Source organism: Lytechinus variegatus, chromosome 3 (assembly GCF_018143015.1).
Source record: "Lytechinus variegatus isolate NC3 chromosome 3, Lvar_3.0, whole genome shotgun sequence".
In the NCBI taxonomy this organism is placed as follows: domain Eukaryota; kingdom Metazoa; phylum Echinodermata; class Echinoidea; order Temnopleuroida; family Toxopneustidae; genus Lytechinus; species Lytechinus variegatus.
The window spans coordinates 24,964,773-24,990,744 of NC_054742.1; the positions used below are offsets into that span (position 1 = coordinate 24,964,773).

The 25,972-nt window shown below is 37.1% G+C and overlaps 1 protein-coding gene across 1 annotated transcript; it reads left to right on the forward strand.

Moving 5' to 3' along the window:
• The first annotated feature begins 169 nt into the window (after window positions 1-169).
• LOC121410590 (double-stranded RNA-specific editase 1-like) lies at window positions 170-25,941 on the forward strand. The gene is made up of 3 exons (XM_041602777.1): window positions 170-359; window positions 17,806-19,327; window positions 22,344-25,941. Exons 1-3 carry the CDS (start codon window positions 338-340, stop codon window positions 22,870-22,872), a joined length of 2,073 nt encoding a protein of 690 aa, XP_041458711.1. The 5' UTR covers window positions 170-337; the 3' UTR covers window positions 22,873-25,941.
• Window positions 25,942-25,972: the final 31 nt, after the last annotated feature.

A 25,972-nucleotide genomic window follows, 5' to 3' on the forward strand; every position in this document is an offset into this window, starting at 1 on the left:
CTTCTGTCCGAGGCAGGCAGGGACTTAATGCTAAAGTTCAGACCACGGAAATAAGAGCGAGTGAAAGGTTTTGCACAGCAAAATAGTCTATTAATGGGGCCAGGGCGCCCCACACGTGGAAATTTCGGTAGATCGAGCAATTCAGCGTGCAGCGAGTGCAGTACACAGTACGCACAGCTATTCTCAGCTACTAGCTAGCCATAGACTTAAATACGTAGAAGCGTCGTTGGGGTTTATGAAAGGAAATTAGCTCTCCACAAGTGATATCAGCAATTCACAACACTTACCAGGTATTTTACAACTGGAGTTCTCCCCTGTCCATCTTTATTTGATCAGGATGAGCGTCGAATCACAGGAAGGTGAGCCCGAATTTAAGACAATAAAGTAGCCTAAAGAACTAACGTTAATGACTGTTCAATTTCAGCGAGACGTGACCCACGCCGAGTTGAACCGCTGGACGACCCCTAACCCAGGCCAGGGAACTCCCGCCCGCGAGCCCAGGATCGTACGTGCAATTTACCATACCTCACGGAGAAGCGTGAAGTATGGTCAAAATAATTCTCCGAATATATACTTATAACAGAAATCAAGCACTTACCACGATTATATGGATGAAGGTCTAACGAGTGGCAGTTTCCCGACATCGAGGCACAGACTGGAACCTCAAAAAAACGAAGAAGTTCTGTCGCGTTTGCTCCCCTTCTTTCAAAATTCAAAACAAAATGGCCGATCGGTTGCGCACCTAATGATTTGAGTTCAGATTTAATATGAATATCTTTGAATTTCACGAAATATTTAAGTTGATGATGTTCCTTATATTGTTATGAGTAGACCTTAGCTGTGCCAAATACATGTAGGCCTATCTCATTAAAAATTGAAAGAAATAGAGTAGGCCTAGCCAGGCCTATTAGTTTACTAATATTAGAGACTAAAGTAAATGATTGATTTTTACTAGGTACTGGTAGAACTAGAAATACTGGAGGCGTCTGGGTAGTGAAAGTCATATACTCTACGTATGGTCACTCCCCACTGATGCCTGGGACCCCAACATATAATATATTCCCCCACGGAAACCAGAAACTTTCGCTCCCGAGAATTCTACTTTCCCTCTAAAAGATCTAGCCCTAAAACATGTAGATGGGGTCCATCTTCATTTCCAACATTTCTGTGATATTGATTTTATTTTTAAAGAAGAATTCATTAAAAAAACGAGAAATTTGTTATGAAAAGATGGGAATAGCATTAGGGCCGTGTTTACGTCGCCATCTTGATTTCTTTGTCTTCCGCTTGGCGACAGCATATAGCATGCATGCAAATCGCGCGATTTGCGTGCATGCTAACAACCGCTCACAAAATGCATTGACATCATGCAGATCAAAATATAGCAAAAAAGCAGTAAAAATTTGACGGGGAAATGTGCGGAAAGACATTAAAAATGCAGATCTTTTTAAGACAACATTGATGTTGAGAGTTGCGCTTACCTTCGGTCAAAAGTTGATTTTCATTTGGGTGTAAAATTCCAGAGGATTGGCAAAATTGAATGGGATTTTTTTCTAATGATTAGATTTACATCATGAAATAATATATTGAAAATGGAAATATATTGCGTATTGCATTCTAGGTACATGTACATGTAATGTAGGGACTTTCCCTATTAGCAATCGGGGCTAAAACATGACCGTCTTTGTTCGAAAGAGTGCCAGTGATCGATCGGTGACCGTCATAGGCTGAAAGGAGCTTGTGTAAACAATCGCCCCGGGCGGTCATTGTAAAAACAGTGTAAAGAGAAAGTTAAGTGTATGACAGCAGTTTTGTCAGCTGGAAAAATGGTGGTGGTCATAAAATGCTCTCATTGAATGTCCATTTGTAGTAGGTCCATGGCTATACTAACCTCGCACAGAGCATGTCGTTTGACAATTGATTGGAATGTTTTCCTTTATTCCACGAATGTAGGGAAATAAAATGCCCCAAAACTTTCTGTAATTACTTACTGCATTACTAATAAAATAAATTGAAAACTTAATCATGAAAATATTTTCTTTAAAAATTATTCTTTTTTAATGCTTACCTCCAAATCTCGGCCAAGAACCTCTAAAAATCTTTCATTACCGTGGAACTCACGCAAACAACAATCAAATGTTAATTTTTCTGATCTAACAGTCTCAATTCAAGTCCTGGCGCATAATGGGAAAACGTACAAAAAATCAATGGGTTGTATCTCATGTCAAAACTTATTAGGTGAAGTACGCCATCTTATGTCAGCGAAAAAAAAAGGAAAAAAAAGCTGAGCGCCTAGAACGCAACCAGCAATATAAGCTTCCAGTGTAAACAAGCAAGTAAGCAATGTATAAATAATATCACCCTTCTCGCAGCTCTTTACATAAATCATACTCGAAAAATCTGGATGTGTGATTCAACCTCCTTCGGTATCAACAATTAAATATAGTAGTATTTTTATAGAAAGACAAACAAGAGGAAAAGCAAGGCTTCATACCGTTTGGTTAGTGTCATAGCAAAAATGATTTCACTAGGCAGGGCTCCACACTAACCCATATTTTCTACTGGTCCAACCTAATCATGTAGATATCCAGTTTTTCAAATTTTTGCTGGTCCAAACCTAAAATCTACTGGTCCCCAAAATTAAAGAAAACATTAAAAATAAGGGTGCAAATTTATTTTTCTAGCCTTTCGTTACCCTCCCCCCAAAAAATAGAATGAAGGACAAAGAGAAAGGAAGTCAGAAAGAAAGAATGAAAGGAAGGAAGGAATAAAGGAAGAAAGAAAGAAAGAAAGAGAAAAAAGAAATAGAGAAAAATATTTTTTTAAAGGATAGAAAGAATGAAAGAACAAATTAAAGAAAAAAGGAAATTAAAACAGAAAGACAGTAACAAAAAAGAAGAGAGTGAAGAAACAAAGAAAGATTGGAAAGAAAGAAGGAAAGAAAAATAGAAAGAAAACAGAGGAAGAAAGCTAATACTATCATAAATAATTTATCTGTTTCTTTTGGCTCAATTAAAATAGCTACAAAAGAAAGTCAGAAACCAAGTGTATCAACACACACATATATGCATATGTTGGGCTATTATGTATTCAGACGATATCACCCGAAACCCGATCTGTTTGAACCAAAACAGAAGTGAAAATTTCTCCTTTTACTGCTTACAAATGACAGAGTTACTCCAATTTTTAGGAAATATGGACATTATAAGAGCCTTTCATGAGTATGAACCGTGAATTTTGACAGTTCTATGAGAGATTTCTGCCAGAGTTTAGCCAAGCTTTGTTCGTGCAGCCAGTAGAGAATTTACCACGTGGGTTGTGTGGCTGGCTACATGTACACTGTATGCTACTCTAGCTTTAGTAACACGTGCAATCCATTCTGTGTGTGAATGGTAGAATTTAACGGGGGGGGGGGGGAGGGGAATGGTTTGCAGTGAATTTGACCATTCGTGGAAAAGTTATTGGCCCAACAATGGTTTTTATTACTAGTCATGTCGGACCCTTAAATCTTGCTATTTTTGGAAAAATAACTGGCCCAACAATGATATTTTTTACTGGTCATGTCAGACTAGTAAATCTTCCTATTTCTGAAAATCTGCTGGCCCGACAGCGATTTTTACTGGTCTGGGACCGTCAGACCGCCGCTAGTGTCGAGCCTGGCACTAGGAATGTAAAATAAAATGTCTAAATAATACAAATTTCCATGGAAGTTTTGCAGGTGTTGTGCCTTGCACTTTCCTGTGCATGATGCCATAGTTGGAACCTTGAATGTTACTGACATAGATCCAGACTGAAAAATCTGTTGTTTTGGAGGAATTTTTAAATATTTTCTGATATGTTTCAGACCTCCGATGACACAGACAGAAAACTCTAATAGGACTCGTAATGGTGGTGAGTCTCTCATCACGTAACAAATAACTTGTATTAGTATAGGTGCTGGTCCAAAATTGGGATGGTCTCACACGTGTTGCGAGGCACCTCGCACTACGAACGTGATTACACAATGGATTTCTGAGTAGTCTAATTATTTTTTTATTTAAAAAGCACATAATAAATAGCAAAATCGTTTAACTCAGTTCGGAAAGTGGCTTCACATGTCTCTTCCGCAGAAATACATATAAAAGGAAGCTCGATGGCGTCACTAATACGATTCACAACCTAATTCAGCTTGTCGGTATTATATAACCATGTCTAAATTCATTGTATGCGCGATTCCTATGATTGTTTGATAAAATATGGACAACAATACTTATAGATTATTGTTGTTGGCGATAACACTTATTGGAGAAAATTCAAAGCGATGACAAATAGAAAATTCTACGTGCAGTGCTTTGAATGAAGCCAGTAGTGCGAGCCTATGTTAGTTCGTCAACAAACGTTCCACCAAAGTCTATACAATAAAAAGATTGGACACTTTGGATGACTTCGCGTAGCACTTTGCATCGATTTACAAGGAAAATAATTTTAGTGCCTAGTCTTTCCCTTGTAGTGACTTTGATATAAATCCCATGCCCTCTTTATGCAAAAATTTGGAAACGGTGAGTTAGCTCCATAGTTTGTCAATGGAAAGAAAAATTAGCATTGAAATGTATCTATTTGAGGAATATATTATTCTGTTTTAAGTCTAAAGGCTACAATATGTGTTCATAAATTAGTGCAATCCCATGCAAGTGTTGCATGCGCCATGTCTGCGATTTTCCTGTGCACGGCGGCATGTAGTGCACCCATGGGTGGGATTGTTCCAGAATTAAAAAAACAAATATATCCTCATAAACCAAGACAAATCATGTCTTGATAAATTGAGATTGTCATTGTTCATGGGGACAGTTTTTTTCACTGACCCCTGCGGGACATGACATAGACAGCATAGCGTGTTAAAAATAGATTCAGTGACATCAATTTTCCTCAGTTCACCGTCTTTTTTCACAACTTGCCATCTTCCAATTATCTTGTTACGAAACCTTATGTGTTTACATTGACTAGCATACTTGATTGGTGTCAGCACTTGACAGGTGAATGAACTTTCCTAGATTTCTTGTGAGGATAAGAACTTAGACAGTGGACAGTCCCTGTAAACTGGGACGATCCAAATTTTTTGACCAGGGCCTGTACTGTGTATGGCCATGGGGCTCTCCAACTCGGCTCACTCGCAATAGTGTGAGGCTAGCTTTACCGTACTAACCTTGCACTACGAACGTGATTACACAGTTGATTTTTGAGAAGTCGGTAAACATTGCTTCATAACAGAAGTAATGCTTGCCGACACATGTTTTCGCTTCTCACCAATGCTCTTCCCGGTGGTAGCTATACAAATTTATATTTATACATTGAAAAAAATGGACACTTTGCTGACTTTGAGTAATGCTTTGAATCGATTTGCGTGTAAAATAGTTTTAGTGCCTTGTCTTTCCCCTGTGCACATACATGTAGTGTCTTTTATACCAATATAAATCGCGCACGCCCTCTTTAGACGAAAATTGCTGTTCTCAGAGTTGAACAGCACTGACATCAACTTCAAGGAAACATATTCATTTATACCCCTTTCATAAACCCAATTATGCAGCTAATAGCAGCATAATTTGGTCGTAAAATTGGAGGAGGACCAGAGTTATCCGCATTATTTTGATGCTGCTATCATCCGCATAATAGCAGCATCGGGACAAGATTTTGAGTTTATGAATGCATTTCCAAATAATGCGGATAATTGCCATGGTGCGGTCACAAGGTCACCCTTTTCCAACACAACCGCATTGGAGGGGGCATGTCCAGTTGTCATGATGATTATCCACCTTTTTCAGGACGGGTGCTCGTAAAAATAATGCAGCTTATTTTCGGAGTTTGTGAACGCAATTTTTATTGAATTATCCGCATTACTCTTAGGCGGCTAATTGGAGGATAGGTTTATGAAGGGGTATTAAAAGTCAAGTCCAAAGGAATCACCAAAGACTTGATAATCGTTTGGTACCGGTAAGTGATATAAAAGAATTTTAATTGTATTTTAGATTTTGTAAAATTTATCGATTTCGCGCAATCCCACCGGAAGTGTTTCATGCATTGTGCATGTGGTTTTCCTGTGCACAGCGGCATATAACGCTCCTATGAGTGGGCTTACCTCAGCCTTAGGGCATGAAGGGTGCATTAGCTACCTCACCATCTTCGGTTTCTATTTTAAAATCTTGCTTTCAGGGGAATAAACAAAGTGCTGCAATAAAAAAGTAATATTTTAAGAATATAATCAGTGGAAAGAGTTCCATACATGTATGCATTCCCCCATTAACATTGAAAATAAAAATGTGGAGAAGGTTCAAAATACTGTTAATATATCTAGCCCCAATATGATGGGAGAGTGGAAATACATACCAAACTATGGCTTTATTCCATCAAATTTTAGAGCAGGATCAAGTGCATGTAATTGTCCATAGACATTGGTTTATTCAGTCATTTAAGGGTCTGAAAGCCTAGACTAGTCAAACTATTGGCTCATTATCTCTAGGAAAACCTCTCGCGATATCAGCACTTCTCGCTAGCATAGCTGGAAAAGATCTTGACTCCAGTTTAAAAATGAGGTGAGTTGGAGTCCCAACTAAGGTAAGAAACACTTAATCGATAGAGAAATTTGAAGTGAAAGAACCGTAAGTCTCTACAATCTTTTGTTATTTTGGGTGGGGGTGCATATTAGGCCCGTTTTGAAAGTCAATTTTTGATGCACGTGTACACGGCGTGTTTTTCGGTCGTGTACACGTGTACACGTTGTAAACACTTTGAGAGCGAGTTCTGTTTTCATGTCGACACGGACCTGCATCAATATGTCATAAAAAGGGGTCTATATAGCCTAAGTCACGGTTTTAAAGCTTACCTGAGAAGTTTGAAGTATCAATCCACAAAAATTGGTGCAAATTAAAAGTTTACTCGGCTTAGCAGCGCATTAAATTAATAAGGAATGCAAAAGAAAATCAGTGCAGGGCCCTAGCTATCGCCGACGCTCGGTAGATGTGCATTTTGTATACTGTATGTACCGTACATTCATGCACAGATCGCTGCAGAATAAGTGTAACTGAAGTTATCGATTAATTTTCATAATAATGTTGCCAATTTGAAGAGCGTTTGTTTGTAGGCTTGTGTGCGAGCGTATAACACGTAAGTTGTAGCGATGATCGCTATCGCAATTGGTGATTCTCAAATTGACTCTGAGTGTGATTGAGCAACGCTTTCGAGCTTTTGAGACCGGAGCAGACCCATTTCGTGCCGATTTCGTGGTACAAAAACGTGAGTCTCCAGAAAGAATGTGGATTAAATTGGCGATTTTGGAAGTGAACTCACTCTGGATTAATTGAAATATGTTGACATATTAGTAATTAAAACATGTGCAGTGTCTGAGAACTAAGATTTAATGTGAGGCTGTGAGCTTGTTTATGCAGATGCTACCGTGTACACGGTGATGGAATTTAGTACACGTGCACTGACTTGACCGTGCGTGTACACGTGTACCCGAAACGGGCCTAGTGCATATGGAACTCTTTCCCAATCAGCTTACCAGTTTCTCAAAATATGTGATATAAAATCCCAAAGTTTGATTCCAGAGAGAGAGCCGATGTCATGTCAGGTTTGTTGTTTGTAATGTTTTTAATGCAGCTCGAACATAACGATACATGCGCTAGCCAATCAATCAATCAGGACATGATGTCTACCACTGCCATTGAGGTGCATACACTGTATGGGATACTTCGGACCAGCGTTCTCGTCAGAAAAAAATTCACCCATGTCGGGGACTTGTGCTGCCACTACTGGGGGGTGGGTGCGTTTACCCCTCCCGCGCGGAGCGCGGAAGCGAAGGCCTTTTCATCAAATAGAGAGGCTAAGGAAGCCCCATTGCGGCGTATTTTTAAGCCCACACAAATGCACAGATACTTGCCATTCAGTCCAAAGAAAGAGAAGTGCAGCTTTCCAGCTTATAAATTGTAAATATTTTCGAGAAAAGGGAAATCACGAAATGCATTCAACTTCGGAACAAAACAGCGTTCATGATTGAGGGTCATGTGATATGTAATGGAGTTGGTCAATAGAGTCGCGTCGAGATGCGTCATCCAACTTAATTCGCTGACCTAGCTGAGCGCATGCGTGTGGCTTTCGTGCACATACACACAAATGCAAAATATATCACGGACACTTCCTAGTGATTTACGACTGTGTGTTCCAACACCAAACAACTTTATGGCGTGTAGATCGACATGTAAGTTTTGTGTGAGTCTGTGATCTGACGTTTCACCATGGAGCATGGCCGGTGTGATGTGCGGGGCAAACGGGGGAATAGGCAACGGAACGACCGTACCGTGCCGTCATAGTCCCTCAATAGCAGCCGCGAGCTAGCTGGGCGCCTTGCCACTTTCCTAGCCATAGTAGGCCTGTAAGTGGTCTTAAGTTGGTGGGACTTCGGCGCAACCCGATAAATGATGTTGATATCACTAAGATGAGTTCATAGAGTGTATCATTTTTTTCTGAATATTTCCATTTAATTTTTCCACGCATGTCGCTGAAATTTTACGCATGGTTCCACTTGGTCTCCATTTCCGCACGCATGGTGTTTGCGTATTATACACTGGCGAGAACGCTGCTTCGGACTATGGAGGGAGAAGGTTCCGTGAAGTAATGTTGTAAGTTAGAGCAATAACGGGATCGGAGTTCGGTTCAGAAGTTTTGCTCCTAAAATCGAAATAGGTTCAGATATCGGATCGGCAGATATTCAAAAACAAGAAAATACATTAAAATTTGTGGGTGGCTGGCATCCTGACAAATGCTGCAAGCTACAATGATGACAGAATTTGTTATGATCTCCAACAAAATCGGAGGAAGAAGATGATTTGTTTTGATTTCCGACATAATTGAAGAAAGGAGAAGTAGATTATGATGCAGCGCGCGACACTTCCGCCGATCAACAGTACATTGTAGTCCTCTTCTCTACATCGTGATGATCGCGGAGGCAATTGTAAACTCTTAGAGGACACATTACTTTCCAAAATAGACGTACTGCTATCCGAAGTTGTTTACGATGATATTCACCTTCTCTACAACTTCATGGTGATTGCAGAGGCAATCGTAAACTATTAGAGGTCGCATGACTTACTGAAAAAGACGCACTGCTATCTAAAGTTGTTTACAATGATATTCACCTTCTCTACAACATTGTGATGAATGCGGAGGCAAGTGTACACTCTTCTAAGAGGTCGCATGACCTACCAAAAAAGACGCACTGCTATCCAAAGTTTTTATGATGATGTTTACCTTCTCTACAACATCGTGGTGATTGCTGAGGCAATCGTAAACTCTTAGAGGTCGCATGACCTACCAGAAAAGATGCACTGCTATCCAAAGTTGTTTACGATGATATTCCTCAAAACGTGTAAAACATTATCACGCATCTTAGCGCGTTCAACTGAATTTATTTGCCTCCTTTTAAGATCAAAACAAATCATCATCTTCTTGTTTGTCTTCTTTCTCCGATTATGTCGGAGATTTAAAAATATCATCTTCTCCCTCCTCTTCTCCTTTATGGCTCTATCTTATTTTCCTTCTACCACTTTTGTCCGAGATCAAAACAAATCATTAGCACATGTTGATGACCAACATGAGGACTTCGCTTGGAGCTTGCTTCGCCGCAATGCATGTTGCCACATGTTTTTGTCTTGTTATGTTTTGGTCATTCTGATCCGATTTTTTCCCACTCATCAAATATTGGAGTTTATAAAAATGTAGAAAAAAGGGGAAATCGGATCGGGAATAGCAATAAAAATCGGTTACAACGTTACCATGAAGCGAGACAAAGTCTTGGCAGAGCATATCCTGACCGAAATAGACTGACTTTTGATTTAAAACCTTAACCAATTGAGTTTAAAGGGATGGTCCAGGCTGGAGATATTTATACATGTATCTCAATAATAGAGTAAAATTCACAGAGCAAAATTTTATCAAAATCGGATAACAAATAACGAAGTTATTGAATTTTAAATATCTGTATTATTCCGGTTAAACAGTTCTAGGCATGTCTTCATAATATTCATTAGGTTGGCTGATGATGTCATATCCCCACTTGTTCTTTTGTATTTCATTATATGAAATTAGGATTTTTAAAAACTTTTCTACCAAGAATTAAAACAATTGGATTGACAACTGATTAAATGCATATAAGTTACTTATTGCTGCAACTTATTTCGTCATAATGGAGAAAATCATTTATACATGTTTGAAAAAATGAAAACTCTGTGATTTCATGTAATATCATAAGAAAAAAGAAAGTAGGGATGTGACATGATCAGCTCACCTAATGAATATTCATGACGATGTGCATATAACTGTTTTCACAAAATATTGATAAACTTTAAAAATTCAATAACTTCGCTATTTGTTATCCGATTTTGATGAAATTTTCAGCATTTTGCTCTGTGAATTTTACTCTATTTATCAAAATATAACCATTTTCAGCCCAGACCATCCCTTCAAGGAAAAAAATATTTGAAGTGTTTCTGGGTGGGGGGGTGTTTTTTCTGTTTGAATCTTTGTATAGATTATGTTATGATTATGTAAACAAAGATTTTCCAAGTTAATCAAAAATTGTGGCAGCTTTCGTGTGGTATGTATGGATCTTTGTATGTATTTTATTTCTATAGTTGACATGAAAACTCCATCTTCCCATTTAAAACATCGTAACTAAAATTTATAAGTAATGAGATTCTGTTTTTGTCTCACCTGCGAAGCAAAGTGAGACTATAGGCGCCGCTTTTCCGACGGCGGCGGCGTCAACATCAAATCTTAACCTGAGGTTAAGTTTTTGAAATGACATCATAACTTAGAAAGTATATGGACCTAGTTAATAAAACTTGGCCATAAGGTTAATCAAGTATTACTGAACATCCTATTAGAGTTTCATGTCACATGACCAAGGTCAAAGGTCATTTAGGGTCAATGAACTTAGACCATGTTGGAGGAATCAACATCGAAATCTTAACCTGAGGTTAAGTTTTTGAAATGTCATCATAACTTAGAAAATATATGGACCTAGTTCATGAAACTTAGACATAAGGTTAATCAAGTATCACTGAACATCCTGCATGAGTTTCACGTCACATGACCAAGGTCAAAGGTCATTTAGGGTCAATGAACTTTGGCCGAATTGGGGATATCTGTTGAATTCCCATCATAACTTTGAAAGTTTATGGATCTGATTCATGAAACTTGGACATAATAGTAATCAAGCATCACTGAACATTTTGTGCAAGTTTCAGGTCTCATGATTAAGGTCAAAGGTCATTTAGGTCGATGAACTTTGGCCGAATCGGGGGTATCTGTTGAATTACCATCATAACTTTGAAAGTTTATTGGTCTAGTTCATTAAACTTGGACATTAGAGTAATCAAGTATCACTGACCATCCTGTGCGCGTTTCAGGTCACATGACCAAGGTCAAAGGTCAATGAACTTTGGCCGAATTGGGTGTATCTGTTGAATTACCATCATAACTTTGAAAGTTTATGGATCTGATTCATGAAACTTGTACATAAGAGTAATCAAGTATCACTGAACATCCTGTTCCAGTTTCAGGTCACGTGATCAAGGTCAAAGGTCATGTAAGGTCAATGAACTTTGGCCATGTTGGGTTTTTTTGTTGAATAACCATCATATCTCTGTAAGTTTATTGGTCTAGTTCATAAAAAGTGGACATAAGAGTAACCATGTATCACTGAACATCTTGTGCGAGTTAGAGTAGTATTCAAAGTCAGCACTGCTGCTATATTGAACCGCGTGATGCAGGTGAGACGGCCAGAGGCATTCCACTTGTTAATCCTAAGTTGGCCTTTTTTTTTCTGTGGCCTAATGTAGGGGGAGAAGGGCCAATTTCCCCTAGGCCTAATTGTACATGTACCCCCAGTTCTTGGCCACTTATCATTCTATTCCTCCATTTTACATGGTAGTATGTGCTACATGAATTTCTATATGATGTTATTCTATTAATTAATTCTTGTACATGTATTCATAAATCATACTTTTTTCATTAATTCACTGAATAAAGCTCCTAAAATTCTAATATTTTGTGTAAATATTCTTTCTAGTATTCCCTACCATTGTGTTACAAAAAAAATGTTTAAATTTTTTTAATTGTTATTCAGTTGGTTGTTTTTATCTTTTTTGTCAAAATTTGTTTCATAACCTTTTGAAAGCATGACTTTGGTAAAATTGGTTGTACCAGCCAATGAAAATGAATAAAATAAAAATCTTGAATCAAGGTGAAACAGCTCCATTTGCATTGAACTTGTACCTACAATCACTTTTTGAGCAATTATAGGTACATGTATGAAATACACAAAATATTAAATGATTTCAGAACCATTAAACTGAACAATCTAATTTTTGTTTCAAATGATACAGTATACATGTATGCAAGATTTCATTGTTGAGCCAGTGAACATTGGGATACATGTACAACTGGAAAAGTTGTACAGTGGAGCCACATTGCTTCATGTACAATGATGTACTGCCACGTGTTTGCAATTCCCTGATGTTAATAGACATTCAACTTGCCTTGTCCCGCCTCTTCCTATCACCTTTTCATCAATGTCTACTTCTGTTTCAAATAGTGGGTATCGGATGTGGGAGTGGATCATACTGGCAGCTAAGGTCCACGTCTTAGGCAGTTAGTGATACAGGATGTTCATATGACTCCGACATTGTCTCTCCTACTGTCTCATCTGTGACAAGATCATTTATGTTTCTGATGACTACATGTATGTGAAATAGCTCTTTACAAATTGTAATTCTGGAAATGCTGTTGTGTCTTTAACCCAAATTGACAATCATACACTCAAATTTGAATGAGATGCAGTGTTTTCACATTTGCAACTTATTTGCTTGAAATGTTACAGTATTATGCTGTTCTTGAGTTTGGATTCCTTTACTGATTGTTCATCACTGAATGAATCAAGGATTTGGTGGTTAAGTTTCTTTGGTCTCATACATATATCTACATGTATATAGGCTTTGATAAATCCAACACAATCAGGTAAGTACAATGTAAGCACATGTCAGTAAGTAAGTAAGTAGCAAGTCAAGAAAATTACGAAGGAAATCACCTTCAAGAAATGGAAAAGTCATCTGATTTAATGAAGAACTAGAAGCTATAAACCATACAATGTGGTTCTGGTTAATATATGCATTCTAAAATCAATTTGAAAAAAAAAATGGATGGTTTCAAATTCTTTATTAAAGCCTCTCTGAAGTCTTATAATCAATCAAAGATCTTCTTTTCAATTTGATTTCACGTTTTTCTTGATATTTTTACTATAATTATTCACTTCTACTATAATATTGAAGATGCCCCCTCCCTTTGATGCAAAATCATCTCTACTTTTATAGAGCTCTGTATACATGTAGATCTATTGAATTACCTATATAATTAATGTTCTCCTTATTTTTTGTCTTGCCTCACATAGCAGAGCAAAAATATATACAGAAGGGTAATCAAGTATTACTTGCCATCCTGCCTGAGTTTGAGGTCACATGACCAAGGTCAAAGGTCATTTATTTTAGGGTCAATGAACTTTGGCCATGTTGAGGGTATTTGTTGATTTCCATTGATCATACCTTGGAAAGTTTATTGATCTGGTTCAAGAAACTTGGACCTCAGAATATTCAAGCATCATTGAAAATTCTGTGTGAGTTTCAATTAACTTTTGCCGTGTTGGGGGCATTTGTTGAATTGCCATCATAACTTCGAAAGTTTATGGATCTAGTTCATGAAATGTGAACATACATGTAGGGTAATCAAGTATCACTGATAGTCTTGCACCAGTCTTCGGTCACATGATCAAGGTCAAATGTCGTAAAGGGTGAATGAACGTAGTATTTTATCATTATATGAATGGTGTTATTTATGAATGATTATTCTATAGTTCTCATAGTCTGCACTGCTGCTATCGCGTAATGTAGGCAAGTCTGCCAGACGCGCTCCACTCGTTTTCTCTAATGCATCTGGTGTGACCATAAATTTTCATGGGGTTGCTATCTTGAAAAAGTAATTAATACACACTTTTTGAAAAGCTGATATTACCAACAAAAAAGAAGCAACATGAAATTGCCTTGTATAGTAACTTTATTTATATGTGAAAATATTGGCAACATATCAGCAAGTTTTGTCACCTTTTGCTTCTGTTTTAAGAAAATTCAAAGTTTTTAATAGAACCATTGAGATTTCTACATTCATGCAAATATACCCGTGTATAAAGTTTGGAATTGCATACACTGTTAGAGTTGGTTAATATGGGTTTGTGATCATTTAAATGATTTTATAACAATGACCAGATAGCATGAGTGGAATATCAAAAAACAGAGTCTTGCATGCTATTCATGGAATGTAGACAATATGAGATTTTAAAAAAAATTCAGCCTATGAAATTTTTTGTACCATTAAGAGGATACCCAATTCTTGAACATTAATATTGGACTTAAAAGAATTTATTTTTCAGGAGTTCAAAATGCATGAAGTCATGTTGCCAATTTAAATTAACCCAAAATAAAGATTTAAGCTCATATCTAAATCCTCCATTGTGTTTTGGATTTTACTGTGGTTGACTACATGACGTAATTGTGGTTTCCACATCACAAAATGAGTCAAAATATGCTTGTCAACAATTTGTACCTGTACATGTAGTAGTCTTTTGTCAGCATTAACTGCAATGATAGAAGCTGATTTTGTATGTCAACCATGAGTATGCCACAAATGTACCGATACCAAGATGTATTTAATTCGAACAAATACCATCAAACTTTGAATGTTATCAATCATAATGGTTTATTCCTTCATCATTTCATTGGGTATCCCAATTATATTAAATTGGCTTAAATATGTGAATATATGTGTAGATCAGCAAATCTCCATAGACAACTTTCCAACAATATACCAACTGGCACCATATGAAAATAAAAAATTACAGTGGTACTTCTAAGTTTTCATGTGCTCTTTGTGTCAGTTGGAGTTGGGCACAAGATCACATCAGTCCTTGTTGAATTCTCTCTCTAGTCTAGAAATCCCTTTGTTGCACAAATATTTTAAGGGAAACTTATTTGTTTAAAAAATGATATGTGTCTACTCTGAAGGAGTTTGAGGTCTTCTTATGGGAAGTCATCAGCTTCAAGCAGCCCAGCCAATATCCCCTAGGACATTCCTGAAGCTGTTCACCCACTTATCTTGTTTCAGGCCATTGTTTTGATGCCCTCATCCAGTTTCTATATCACTGTCTGAGAGGGCAACATTCAGTAGAAGTCTCTTTGTCACCCATGCACATCATATGATATCCAGATTTCATTATTGAATATTAAAGGCAGTGATAGTGACACTGTAGGCCTGTGACTTTAAAAGGAATTCAATGAAAAAGATTAAGTAATCAAAGATATAGTTTAAAATTGTTAAATTAAAACAAAATATTGCTTCTCAAATATATGCATTTGAGTTTATTTCACAACATGTCAAGGGCTCGTGCTTGAAAATCCCCAAGTTTTTACCCTTATTTTGTTTCCTTAAGCCTGCATGTATTTTAATTTTGGTAAATCCCCTGAATTCCAATTCATCACTATATTATATGAACATTAATTATATGCCCTCAAATGAAAATACCTTTGTCCTGATGAAGAGCAGAACTCACTCGTTTGAAACATTGAAACCAACAGTTTTTCTAAGAACTATTATCCAAGAGATGACCCAACAGTACTTTTCAAGACTATGTATACTTGTATCTTACAATGTAAAAACATGTTCATATAGTGAAACCAAAAACTTTGTCATCCATAAAACCGCTTCTCAAGCATGGAATGGTCGAAAATTTCAGGATATGTTTGTCTGTACTCTGTAGATTTCTTATATTCAATCACTAAATTCAATAGCCAAGACAAAATTTGAAATATTACAAGTAATCAATTTATTCTTGGAGTACCATGACACATAGAGCCTCTCACATTGTTATGTTGTTGAACTACTTTGATATTAATACACCATCACTCATATTATGTATGAATCTTTCACAGTGAGAACCCAGTATAGGATATCATTTGGAACTGAAGTGATATATCTACTATAGTAGGCCTATTCCAGTCTTGGTATTCTGTAAAAAAACACTAGGTAAACTCAAACAGAAGACAGTGTTGTCAGAAGAGACACTTCATTCAGGGGAGAAGAATACTGTTTATACAAAAAGAGGGTCAAACTACATGTTCTTGTCTTCTCGTTCTTCTCAGACCTGAATAGAAAAATAAATAAATGAAAAATATCTTTTGAATTCATGAATTGCTATTGTACATGTAGTTTGGTTTGTCGACCTTGATGTACATGTAGTTTTGGGGTATCTTGTTATGAAAGGGAAAAAACTCTGTATTTTGACATGGAAATGTTCCCTGCATGGCAATTGCAACCATATGTATAATATATACAAAACAATATCGCAGTTTCACATGTAGACTCTCATGTAGTTTGACAGAGTGTGATATCAACTGGAAACAATCTTTCAGAGTCAAGAAAGAGGGTATTATTTTTTTGATAGTTAACATCTAAATCAAAACAATTTCAAGAATATATTAAAAATAGATCTATGGGCAATTAATGGATTTAAGATGTGAAATATAAATTTTCAGGAACTTTTGGAAAGGTTTTTTTTTTAGTATGGTCAAACGATTGTCAAAATAGGAAAACATTTATGCTTTAACGATCGTTTGAACACTATGACTTGTCCCTAAGTTTATCGGAAACGTTTTTCTTCTTGATTGATGAATCTTAAGGCTCAAGCTAGAGTCTTGTTATTGAATCATTTACCGATAATAACTTCCATCAATGCAAATTGCATTCAACTCACTTCATGAAAGTAATACCTTGTGTACTCTTGTCTCCTATCCTACAATGTACATGTAGTTTGGGTAATAAGTATTTGTGATGGAATGGATATAAGCAGACATTAGATATTTGAAGACGCTTAGAAACTGATATAGCCATTTGAGTTCGTTTCGATAAAAATCCTTATTAAAAGATAATGAAACCCCTCCACAAAAAATGATCGACAGTGGATTCATTTCACTATTTTGCAGTACTTGAAGTGGAAATACATCTTAGAACTATCAACAATACATTCTATGGTCCTTACAGGCACTGGTCCATAATCAATGTCATGACCCTAGATAATTGAGAATTTCAGTCATGCAGATTTATTGGGAATGGCTGTGGTCTTGTTTTGGGTGTTTAGGGGTTGGTCTTGTTATGGGCTTGATCGACCTGCTCTTAAACTGAGGGATGTTGTTTGGAATGATGTTACAATAATGTGTTTCTCCATTCAGTTTTGTTTGTGTTTATGTTGAAGAGGGTAGATGCCTGAATGGATACTCCTTGTTGGCATTCGCTTTGCAATTCAATTGATTTCCATGTCCTTGAGAAAGTGTGATGATATTTGCAGATTGATATTGGTGAGATATTTCTTGTGGCAATAGTAATTGGTTTTGACTGTTAATATTCTTGTTACATCCAAGCAGGAAACTTTATAAAGTCTTCAAAGCTGTCTACCAGATTGGTAGGTACTATTTAAAAGATGTGTATTTTCTGTGAGGAAAATAAACACAAGTACATGTAAATGTTGGTTTTTAATTTAAGGGTTTTAATAGCTATTTTTAGTAGAGGTTTAGCAGAGGTTGCTCTGTATTTGAAATGGTTCATTTGGTTTGATAACATGAAAAGGAAATGAATACATTGCTAATGTGTATTCCCTTTTCTGTTTATTTTTTCCAGCTTCTGCAGAAGTGAAGGAAAACATTGTGTTTGACTCCAATAAACCAAAGGCTGCAACAGAGACCAACACCATGAAGCGCCCTTTAGAAGACGATGATGAACCCATGCAAGATGAAGCAGAAGGTGAAGAAGATGGTACCGGAGAGGGGAAAGACTCTAAGAAACCAAGAAGGAAGAAGAAGAAGACAGTACCAGGACCACGTCTACCAAAGAATGCTTTGATGCAGCTCAATGAGATCAGACCTGGACTTGCCTTCAAGACTGAATCTCAGACAGGGCCAGTCCATGCTCCCACGTTCGTTGTCTCTGTCGAGGTGAATGATCAGCTGTTTGAAGGCACTGGCCGTAGCAAGAAAACCGCTAGAATGCATGCTGCAGAGCTAGCACTCAAGTCTTTTATTCAGTTTCCCAATGCAAGTGATGCTTATCAAGCTCTTGGTAGGTATCAGTTCACTGCAGATTTTACATCAGACCAACCAGAAGTCCATGGTGGCTTCAATCCTTTTGATGCTGACCAAGAGCGTCCTGTGACCCCACCAAGCATGATGAAGGCAGTACTAGCTGACAAAACACAAAACAGTCCTGATGTGATGAATGTGAAAGTAGAGCAGGGTCAAAATTCACCACTGGCAAAGAAAAAAGAACAACCCTCTGGGAAGAATCCTGTTATGATCTTGAATGAACTCAAACCAGGACAGAAATATGAAATAATAGAAGAGACTGGTCAGAGCCACTCCAAGAGTTTTACTATGTCCCTGACCATAGATGGTAAGAATTTCCAGGGCACTGGACGCAACAAGAAACTTGCCAAACAGCGGGCGGCCCAGGCTGCTCTTATTGCTCTCTTTGATATGAATCCCGTCCTGGCTCCAGATCTTCAGCCAATCACAAATGAAGAAACATCAAGCCATGCCTTGGCTTTGGCAGACCATGTCCACAAGTTGATCCTAAACAAATTCTGTGAATTGACCAATGGCTTCCAGTCCCCAGTTGCCAAGCGTAAGGTTCTAGCTGGCATTGTGATGACAAGAGGTGAGACCTTAGAGAACTCTAGTGTGATAGCAATCTCTACTGGTACAAAATGCATCAATGGAGAGTACATGTCAGGGCAAGGCTTAGCCCTCAATGACTGTCATGCTGAGATCATATCTAGAAGGTGCCTCATCAGGTACTTGTACTCCCAGTTGAAGCTGTTCCTCGATAATCAAGGAGACAGCTCAATCTTTGTTCCACACCCGTCCGGCAGAGGATACAAGCTTCGTAGCGAGATCAAATTTCATCTTTACATTAGTACTGCACCTTGTGGAGATGCACGCATCTTCTCCCCTCATGAGTCATCCTGCAGTGAAGAGCCAACTCCAGATAGACATCCAAACCGACGAGCCAGGGGTCAGCTGAGGACAAAGATTGAGTCTGGGGAAGGAACAATCCCTGTGAAATCTGGACCTTCCATACAGACCTGGGATGGAGTGCTTCAAGGGGAGAGGCTACTTACTATGTCCTGCAGTGACAAGTTGGCCAGGTAATTGCATTCTATTAGCTCAAGAAACATTCACACACATAAAAAATTAATAAAAATTTAGTTCAAGTAACTGTTTCATTTTTTCTTCTTTTTTTTTATAAAGTGATTCAAAGCTTGCTTTCTTTGCAAACTTTAAACTTTCCTATTTGTATGTACATTTAGTGACTGCACACAAAATCAGTTTGCTGATCCAAATGTACATGTATATGAGAAACCCCATGCATAGTATACCAGCAAAAAGTTAATAAATTTAGTGTGTCTAAGTAAAACATTGGTAGTCAATAGACTCAACACAAATGCCTATTGCCTTCTTAAAGAAGAATCCTCCCTCGTCAGCATTACCCTACCCTCGACACCTCACTCAATTATTTTGATGTACTCTGTACTACTGTAGTATTTACTGTATACTTCAACCTCCCCCCCCAATCTACTTCATTCAAGGGAGCTATCAAAGTATTACCTTGCTATTGGTAATGACTCTGGTCAGTGAACCCTCAAGGAATACTTGTCTCTAGCATTGAACACTGCAGTCATCTTAAACAAGGCTCAGTGATAAGGTCATTAAGCATGTGACAAAGTGAATGAAGACAGGCAGCATGGTGCCTACTAAAGGATGAGGGTATTGAAATTTTCAAGACGACATTGTGATTTGATTGGAGTGTGTATACTCAGTCAATTACATGGAAATGCCCAACCAAAATATTTTGTTTGAGTTTGCCTGCCAGAAGACTGAATTGTATACTCTATGAACAGAACCATCCGCTGTCATTTATATAAGTAGATGAAAGCTACAATATGTATTGAAAACAAGTTGCAGAGGTCTGTGGATAATATTTATGAAAGAGTACCCAGGTGAAACACTGATATCTGGACCGGTTATATAAAGCTTAGCAATCAATGGTCTACTGATTTCTATGATTGATTGCATTCAGAATTGTGTATGGTCAATCATAAAATCCCTCCATGATCAATTGCTAAGCTTTAGGGCCCAAGTAGCCAATTACATTGGATGCCATTGGCTGGGCGTGAGGTCAACATCATAATAATTTGCTTGTCATTTCCCTTACATGTACATACTGTAGGCAACACCATAACACGTGGCCATTTTATAAAGCTGTTCTTAAGTTATATCAATTTTAAGAACGACTGGTGAACCCTTACGCTCTAAACCATTGCCAATTCAATACCATTTACTAGTACCACAAGAAAGGATCACTAGTCGTTTTTAACTCTGAACAGCTTTATGAAACACCCACCCATACTTTAAGATAGATTTGTATTGGATGAAGATAAACATTTAGGTTTATGAGTAAACAAGTGATGTTGGGACTTTTTGTATGTAAGGCAGGTAGTGACTTTTACAACAAAGAATTGAATTATATCATGTAGTCCATGTCCAAATTCAAACAATTCCAACAATTTTTATGACCAAATTCTAGATTTCTCTTGCTTCTTTGCATCAGATGAATTTGATGCCAAATTATTCAAAGTATGTCTGTGCCTCTTTGTGGGATGTTTTCTGACCCTCTCAATCTTTGCCAAGTTTCTGGTGATAGTGTACTTATAATTAGAATCCACCAGTGACATCTAGGCATTCGAAGAATTGATACAGAAGATGTGCATGCTTTCATACAGTATGACCAGTTTATCTGTTTCTACTTTTACACTTCAGATGATTCCCACACATTGCATTTGAACAGTGGATTGTGTCACAGTATTTTTTTCTCAAATTATAAGAGAAAACTGGTCTACATGTATGTACCAATTGAAAAAAGTAACAAATTTGTCCTTGCAAATGTTACTATTTTTGTATGTTCAATTGAAATATTTCATGTACATGTATGTATTTCGATAAATGTACATTAACATAATAACAAAATTGTGGACTTGTACAGGTATTGCCACTTTTGTTACAGGTATAAAAATATTAGAGCAGTTGTGATGATTGTGGCAGTGAGGTTAATGTGTTTTTAATTATTATTATCATCTCAGGATATTCGGGTGACCTCAAATAGTTCAGTTTCATGAAAATAACCTCAAAATTCATTACCACTTGTACAGTCAGTACCTGTATGTAAACTATTCATTGAGGAAACAATTGATACGTGATCCTTGCTCAATTGACAGATGGAGTAAAGCTCTGTCCTCATTCTGGCAAGTACATTGCCAGGAAATTAAATATAGCGCATCAATCTGTCCAGCGAGCTCTCAGCTTGTTTTTTTAGCTGAGCTGACACAGATATTGTGACCTTCGTTTGCTGAGAGTTGTTGCCTATTCATTTTCCAATACAGCTTGTACATGTACATGTATGTAAATGATGGCTGAATTAGTGAATATCATATTTTGTACAGTTGTCCAAATCATCTAACTTAATTTTAACTTAATTTAGAGGCAAGAAGAATGCAACTCAAAGGAAAGGGATATCGTGTACATGCATGTTTATGTTACTAAAAACAAGTAGACTCTTATATATATATAAAAAAGTGTTTCATGTGCATACATGTAGAAATTGGTTACCACATGGCTGGATAAGGCAGATCTAAATGTTTCTTCAACCCTGGGATCAATGGTATAATTCATATGAAGCCTGATCAGGTCCCTGATTCTAAGCATAGCCTCTTCATTATTTTTTATAGTGCCTGTTGCAGATAATTCCATGTACTGTATGTTCTCATACAGGAACTTAAAATACAGCCTCTGATCAGGAAATGCTCATCTTTGGTAAATGATAAGCAGTTGGTATTTTTGGATGATAAGCCATACCAGATGTAAATTAATGTGTTTGTAGATATTGTTAATCTCAGCATTGTGTCCTTTTTTTTGCCAGGCCTGTTATCAATGGTAATAGCCTCATTAAGCCTTAAAACTTTCCTGTTTGTGGATAATGTAGCATCCTCCACCCATGATAAGTGTGTTAGTTTAAGTGAAAAGTTCCCATGAGAATTATATGTTTAACCAATATCAAATTTGATGTCTTAATTTATGTGTATATATCATCCTCGATACTTTTTACAGATGGAACGTACTTGGTGTCCAGGGATCTCTCTTAACCAATTTCATTGAGCCTATTTACCTGAGCAGCATCATTCTTGGATCACTCTATCATGGTGACCATCTTTCCAGGGCCATGTTTTCTCGTCTCTCAACCATTGAAGACTTACCAGCTGGCTACAGTCTCAACAAGCCACTTTTGAGTGGTATCAGCAATGCAGAAAGTCGCCAACCAGGCCGGGCACCAAATCACAGCGCCAACTGGACCTTTGATGACCCCTGCCTGGAAGTTATCAACACCACAACAGGCAAGAACGAGACTGGACAACCCTCACAACTCTGCAAGGCTGCCCTCTTCAGCCACTTCAAGCAGATCTACAACAGGATTTCCATGATCACCAATCCTGGAGCACAGCTGGCAAGGTCTTATGAGGAAGCTAAGCACATGTCTACTGATTTCCACAAAGCCAAACAGGTAATGACAAAAGCCTTTTTGAAGAGTGGGTGTGGTAACTGGATAGAAAAACCACTTGAACAGGACATGTTTGAGTAAGTACATTAAGGGCAAAAAAAATTGTACGTTTTTTCTGCATATTTTCTCCAGCATTTGTCGAGTTTTGTAAGCAGGTAATAAATATACATGTTAGTAAGATGGTGTTATGTAAGTGCAGCACATCAATCAATGGAAAAAAATATTTTTTATAAATGCTAGAAATTTGAATCTATTATGCTGTTGCATCTGAAATTCATAGAAATACTGTATGTTTTTAAGTGTTATGGTATTTTGTATATGGATAGAATTAGATAGGATTTAGATTTCCTGTATGTTTTTGGATGAAAGCAGAACCAAAAGAATCTCCATCAGCATTACTGTTTTAAGGCTTGAAGAGCATTGTCAGCTGTTTTTTTTAATAACACGTATATGCATGATGTAACAAATTTTGTAAATAATGTAATGGTATCTATATTGATTTCTTGTAATTTCATATTTGTATCTTTATTGATTTTTATAAAATACAACATACTGTAATTTCACACTGCTGCATTAAGCAGTATAGTCAATGCATGGTCCTACCTTGCTTTTACGGGACCAGCATGTACCTATTGTACCTGATAACAATCACTCTCATGTGCATGTTTTTGTGCAAATCAAAATCAATTTATGGAGTTAAGATATCAGTAAATCCTTCGCAGGAAGTGCTGTAGTGTAAAATGATAGGAATTTAAGCATATTCAAACGTGTTGCCTTACATACATATACATGCATAATATGAAAAATGTATTAAGCAATTATGAAAAAAGTTTTCAGGTGTTTCCAATCGGCACCAACCAGCACAGAAAAAAAACTATAGGTGTAGTGTGATAGCAAACCCACATGATGTACACATGTACATGTGGGTGTTTAAGTGTGTTCTGCAGCCCCAACACCAAGCTTTCAATCACCATGTGTAAATGTATTATGTAGTGTGAACTTGACTGGCATCCTAGTTCATGAAACAGATTACAGTATAGTTATAGCCATGCGGATGTAATCCATTATATGCATACTATATTAAACACATGTGATTGCATGAAGTCCCCTAAATAGGGATGGTGGGTGGACCAGAGAGAGAGGGGATGACTCTCAGCTCTACGTGGAAGAATGTATGTACATGGCTCAGCAAAGGAAGATGAGGAATTGATGATACTTAAGAAGAAACCCAGAGATTCAGTAATCATTCATGTACTCTTTGTACTTCGTGATGTTAAGTTTAATTTTTCTTGTGAATGCTGTAATATATCTCAGCTGTCGCTCTGTCACTCTCTGAGTTCATAAAATATAAAAACATGTATTTTGATCATATACATGTACCAACTGCTAGTCTTTCTATTGTTATGTTTCTAGATTGATGTCAACCTGTTGACTTCTGAATTCTGTATCCCTGTAGAATTTAATCATGGACCACCCCATTTAAAAGGACAATAGATTAATACACCCTTCACTCCCTGATTCTCTTCCATTTCGTTCCTTTAACATTCTTTATATTTCTTTTGTAGGAATAACATGTAACCTTCATCGCTGGTTGTCCCCAGTCCACTTCTTTAAATCACTATTTCTCTCTTCTTGCTATCAATTACATGACTTTTTTTCTCCAGCTTAATCTTGCACTTGATACAAAGTGTATGAAAGCATCATATCCACTTTTGTTTTTTCTATTACACGCAGTTAAGTATTTATTTCAGACTTTCTATGAGCAATAAAATAGCATTTTCCAACATCATTACAAGATTTCAATATTCATGAAAGTATAGATTTTCATTCAATTTTGTAGCATTTTTCCTGCCACTGCCAGAAGTTACACAGCACAAGTAGAGCATTAAGAGCTGAGTAAGATTCAGGGTTTTCTCATTTCAAACTTTAAACTAATACAATCACAGGAGTAAATCATAGTTCATCATTCAGGTTTTGTTTCAGAGAGTGTATGACGATTAACATCATCGGTTTTTTCCATCCATTGTAGACATAATATGTTTCTGCAAAAGTTCGTGTTACTGTTTTTGAGAGGGTGTTTGGAGCTCCCAGAATCTTCTGAGAGGCCACTTTATATTTGGAATGGCATGCAGATATGTGTTTGGCTCTGTGCCCCACCTTGGGTACTTAGTTTCTGCATCACTCGTGCAATTCACCTCGTCTCACATCACAACAGTTCACTATGTATCAAAATGTCACGTCCTCATGTCTCAGCTATAAAAGACTCCTTTCCCTTGTGTTGCAGGAGGTCTTTCCTCTTCTCATCACTTTGATGATGCACAGATACTTTTAAGTCTTGTATTAACATTTTCTTGTCCACATTTTTGTAATGTAGTGTTTCAATGCAAACTTTTACTTCAAAGTAACTGAATTTATTTTTCATGTAATGCATTTTTTAAAAGCAGTGAGTTGGAATCAGTTACTCAGAAAATGATCAGGTGTAGTACATAATTTTAGATTTATTACATTCATTTTATCTGATATGATGTTTTATTTGTAAAAGAAGAGACATTTTGGTTTTGGTTTTTAAGGGATAAAATGGGTCAATAAACACTGAGTAATGCAGGCATGTATATTGTGTCTGATTGTATGTTTTTTGTGTTTAATACACATCCCTATAGTCAAATGGATGAACTGTTATGTTAATTTTTTTATTGCATATTTAGTATTTGTCAGCAAGACCTGTACTGAAACTGATAACTAAAGCTGAACACCAAGCCCTGAACACCAAGACATGTGAGCATAGCCCCATAGTTAATTTGATACTCTTGATGAATATAAGATAGGATTCATCTTCAATGTCATGACAAACATGATTAGTTACATTTCTTCCTATCTGGACAGGTAAACAAGAGTGAGGAGGGGGTTAAAGACAAGGAAGGGGGTGTACACAGGGGAAGAGCTTCAGATTCTATTGTAGTTTTAAGCTAAGGGAGAAGGTATACATGTTAATCATAGGAGAAGGGGGGGTAAGAAAAGAATTAGTAAAATTGATACGTCATAATACCAGGAGAATGATAGTAGAAGTAAGATAGGAGAAGGGTATGGTGAAGGAGAGTAGGATGAAAGAGAAGGGGTTAAAACCTTTTAAAAAATCGGGGGGGGGGGGGGGGGGGGGATGAGTTAAGCAAGATTACTTTAA

Bases quoted from the DNA above. Each gene is read 5' to 3' on its own strand.
- LOC121410590 (XM_041602777.1), top strand. From the start codon at position 338: ATGAGCGTCGAATCACAGGAAG. The intron at 360-17,805 runs GTGAGCCCGAAT...TATTTTTTCCAG, and splicing joins GAGCGTCGAATCACAGGAAG to CTTCTGCAGAAGTGAAGGAA. The intron at 19,328-22,343 runs GTAATTGCATTC...TACTTTTTACAG, and splicing joins TGCAGTGACAAGTTGGCCAG to ATGGAACGTACTTGGTGTCC.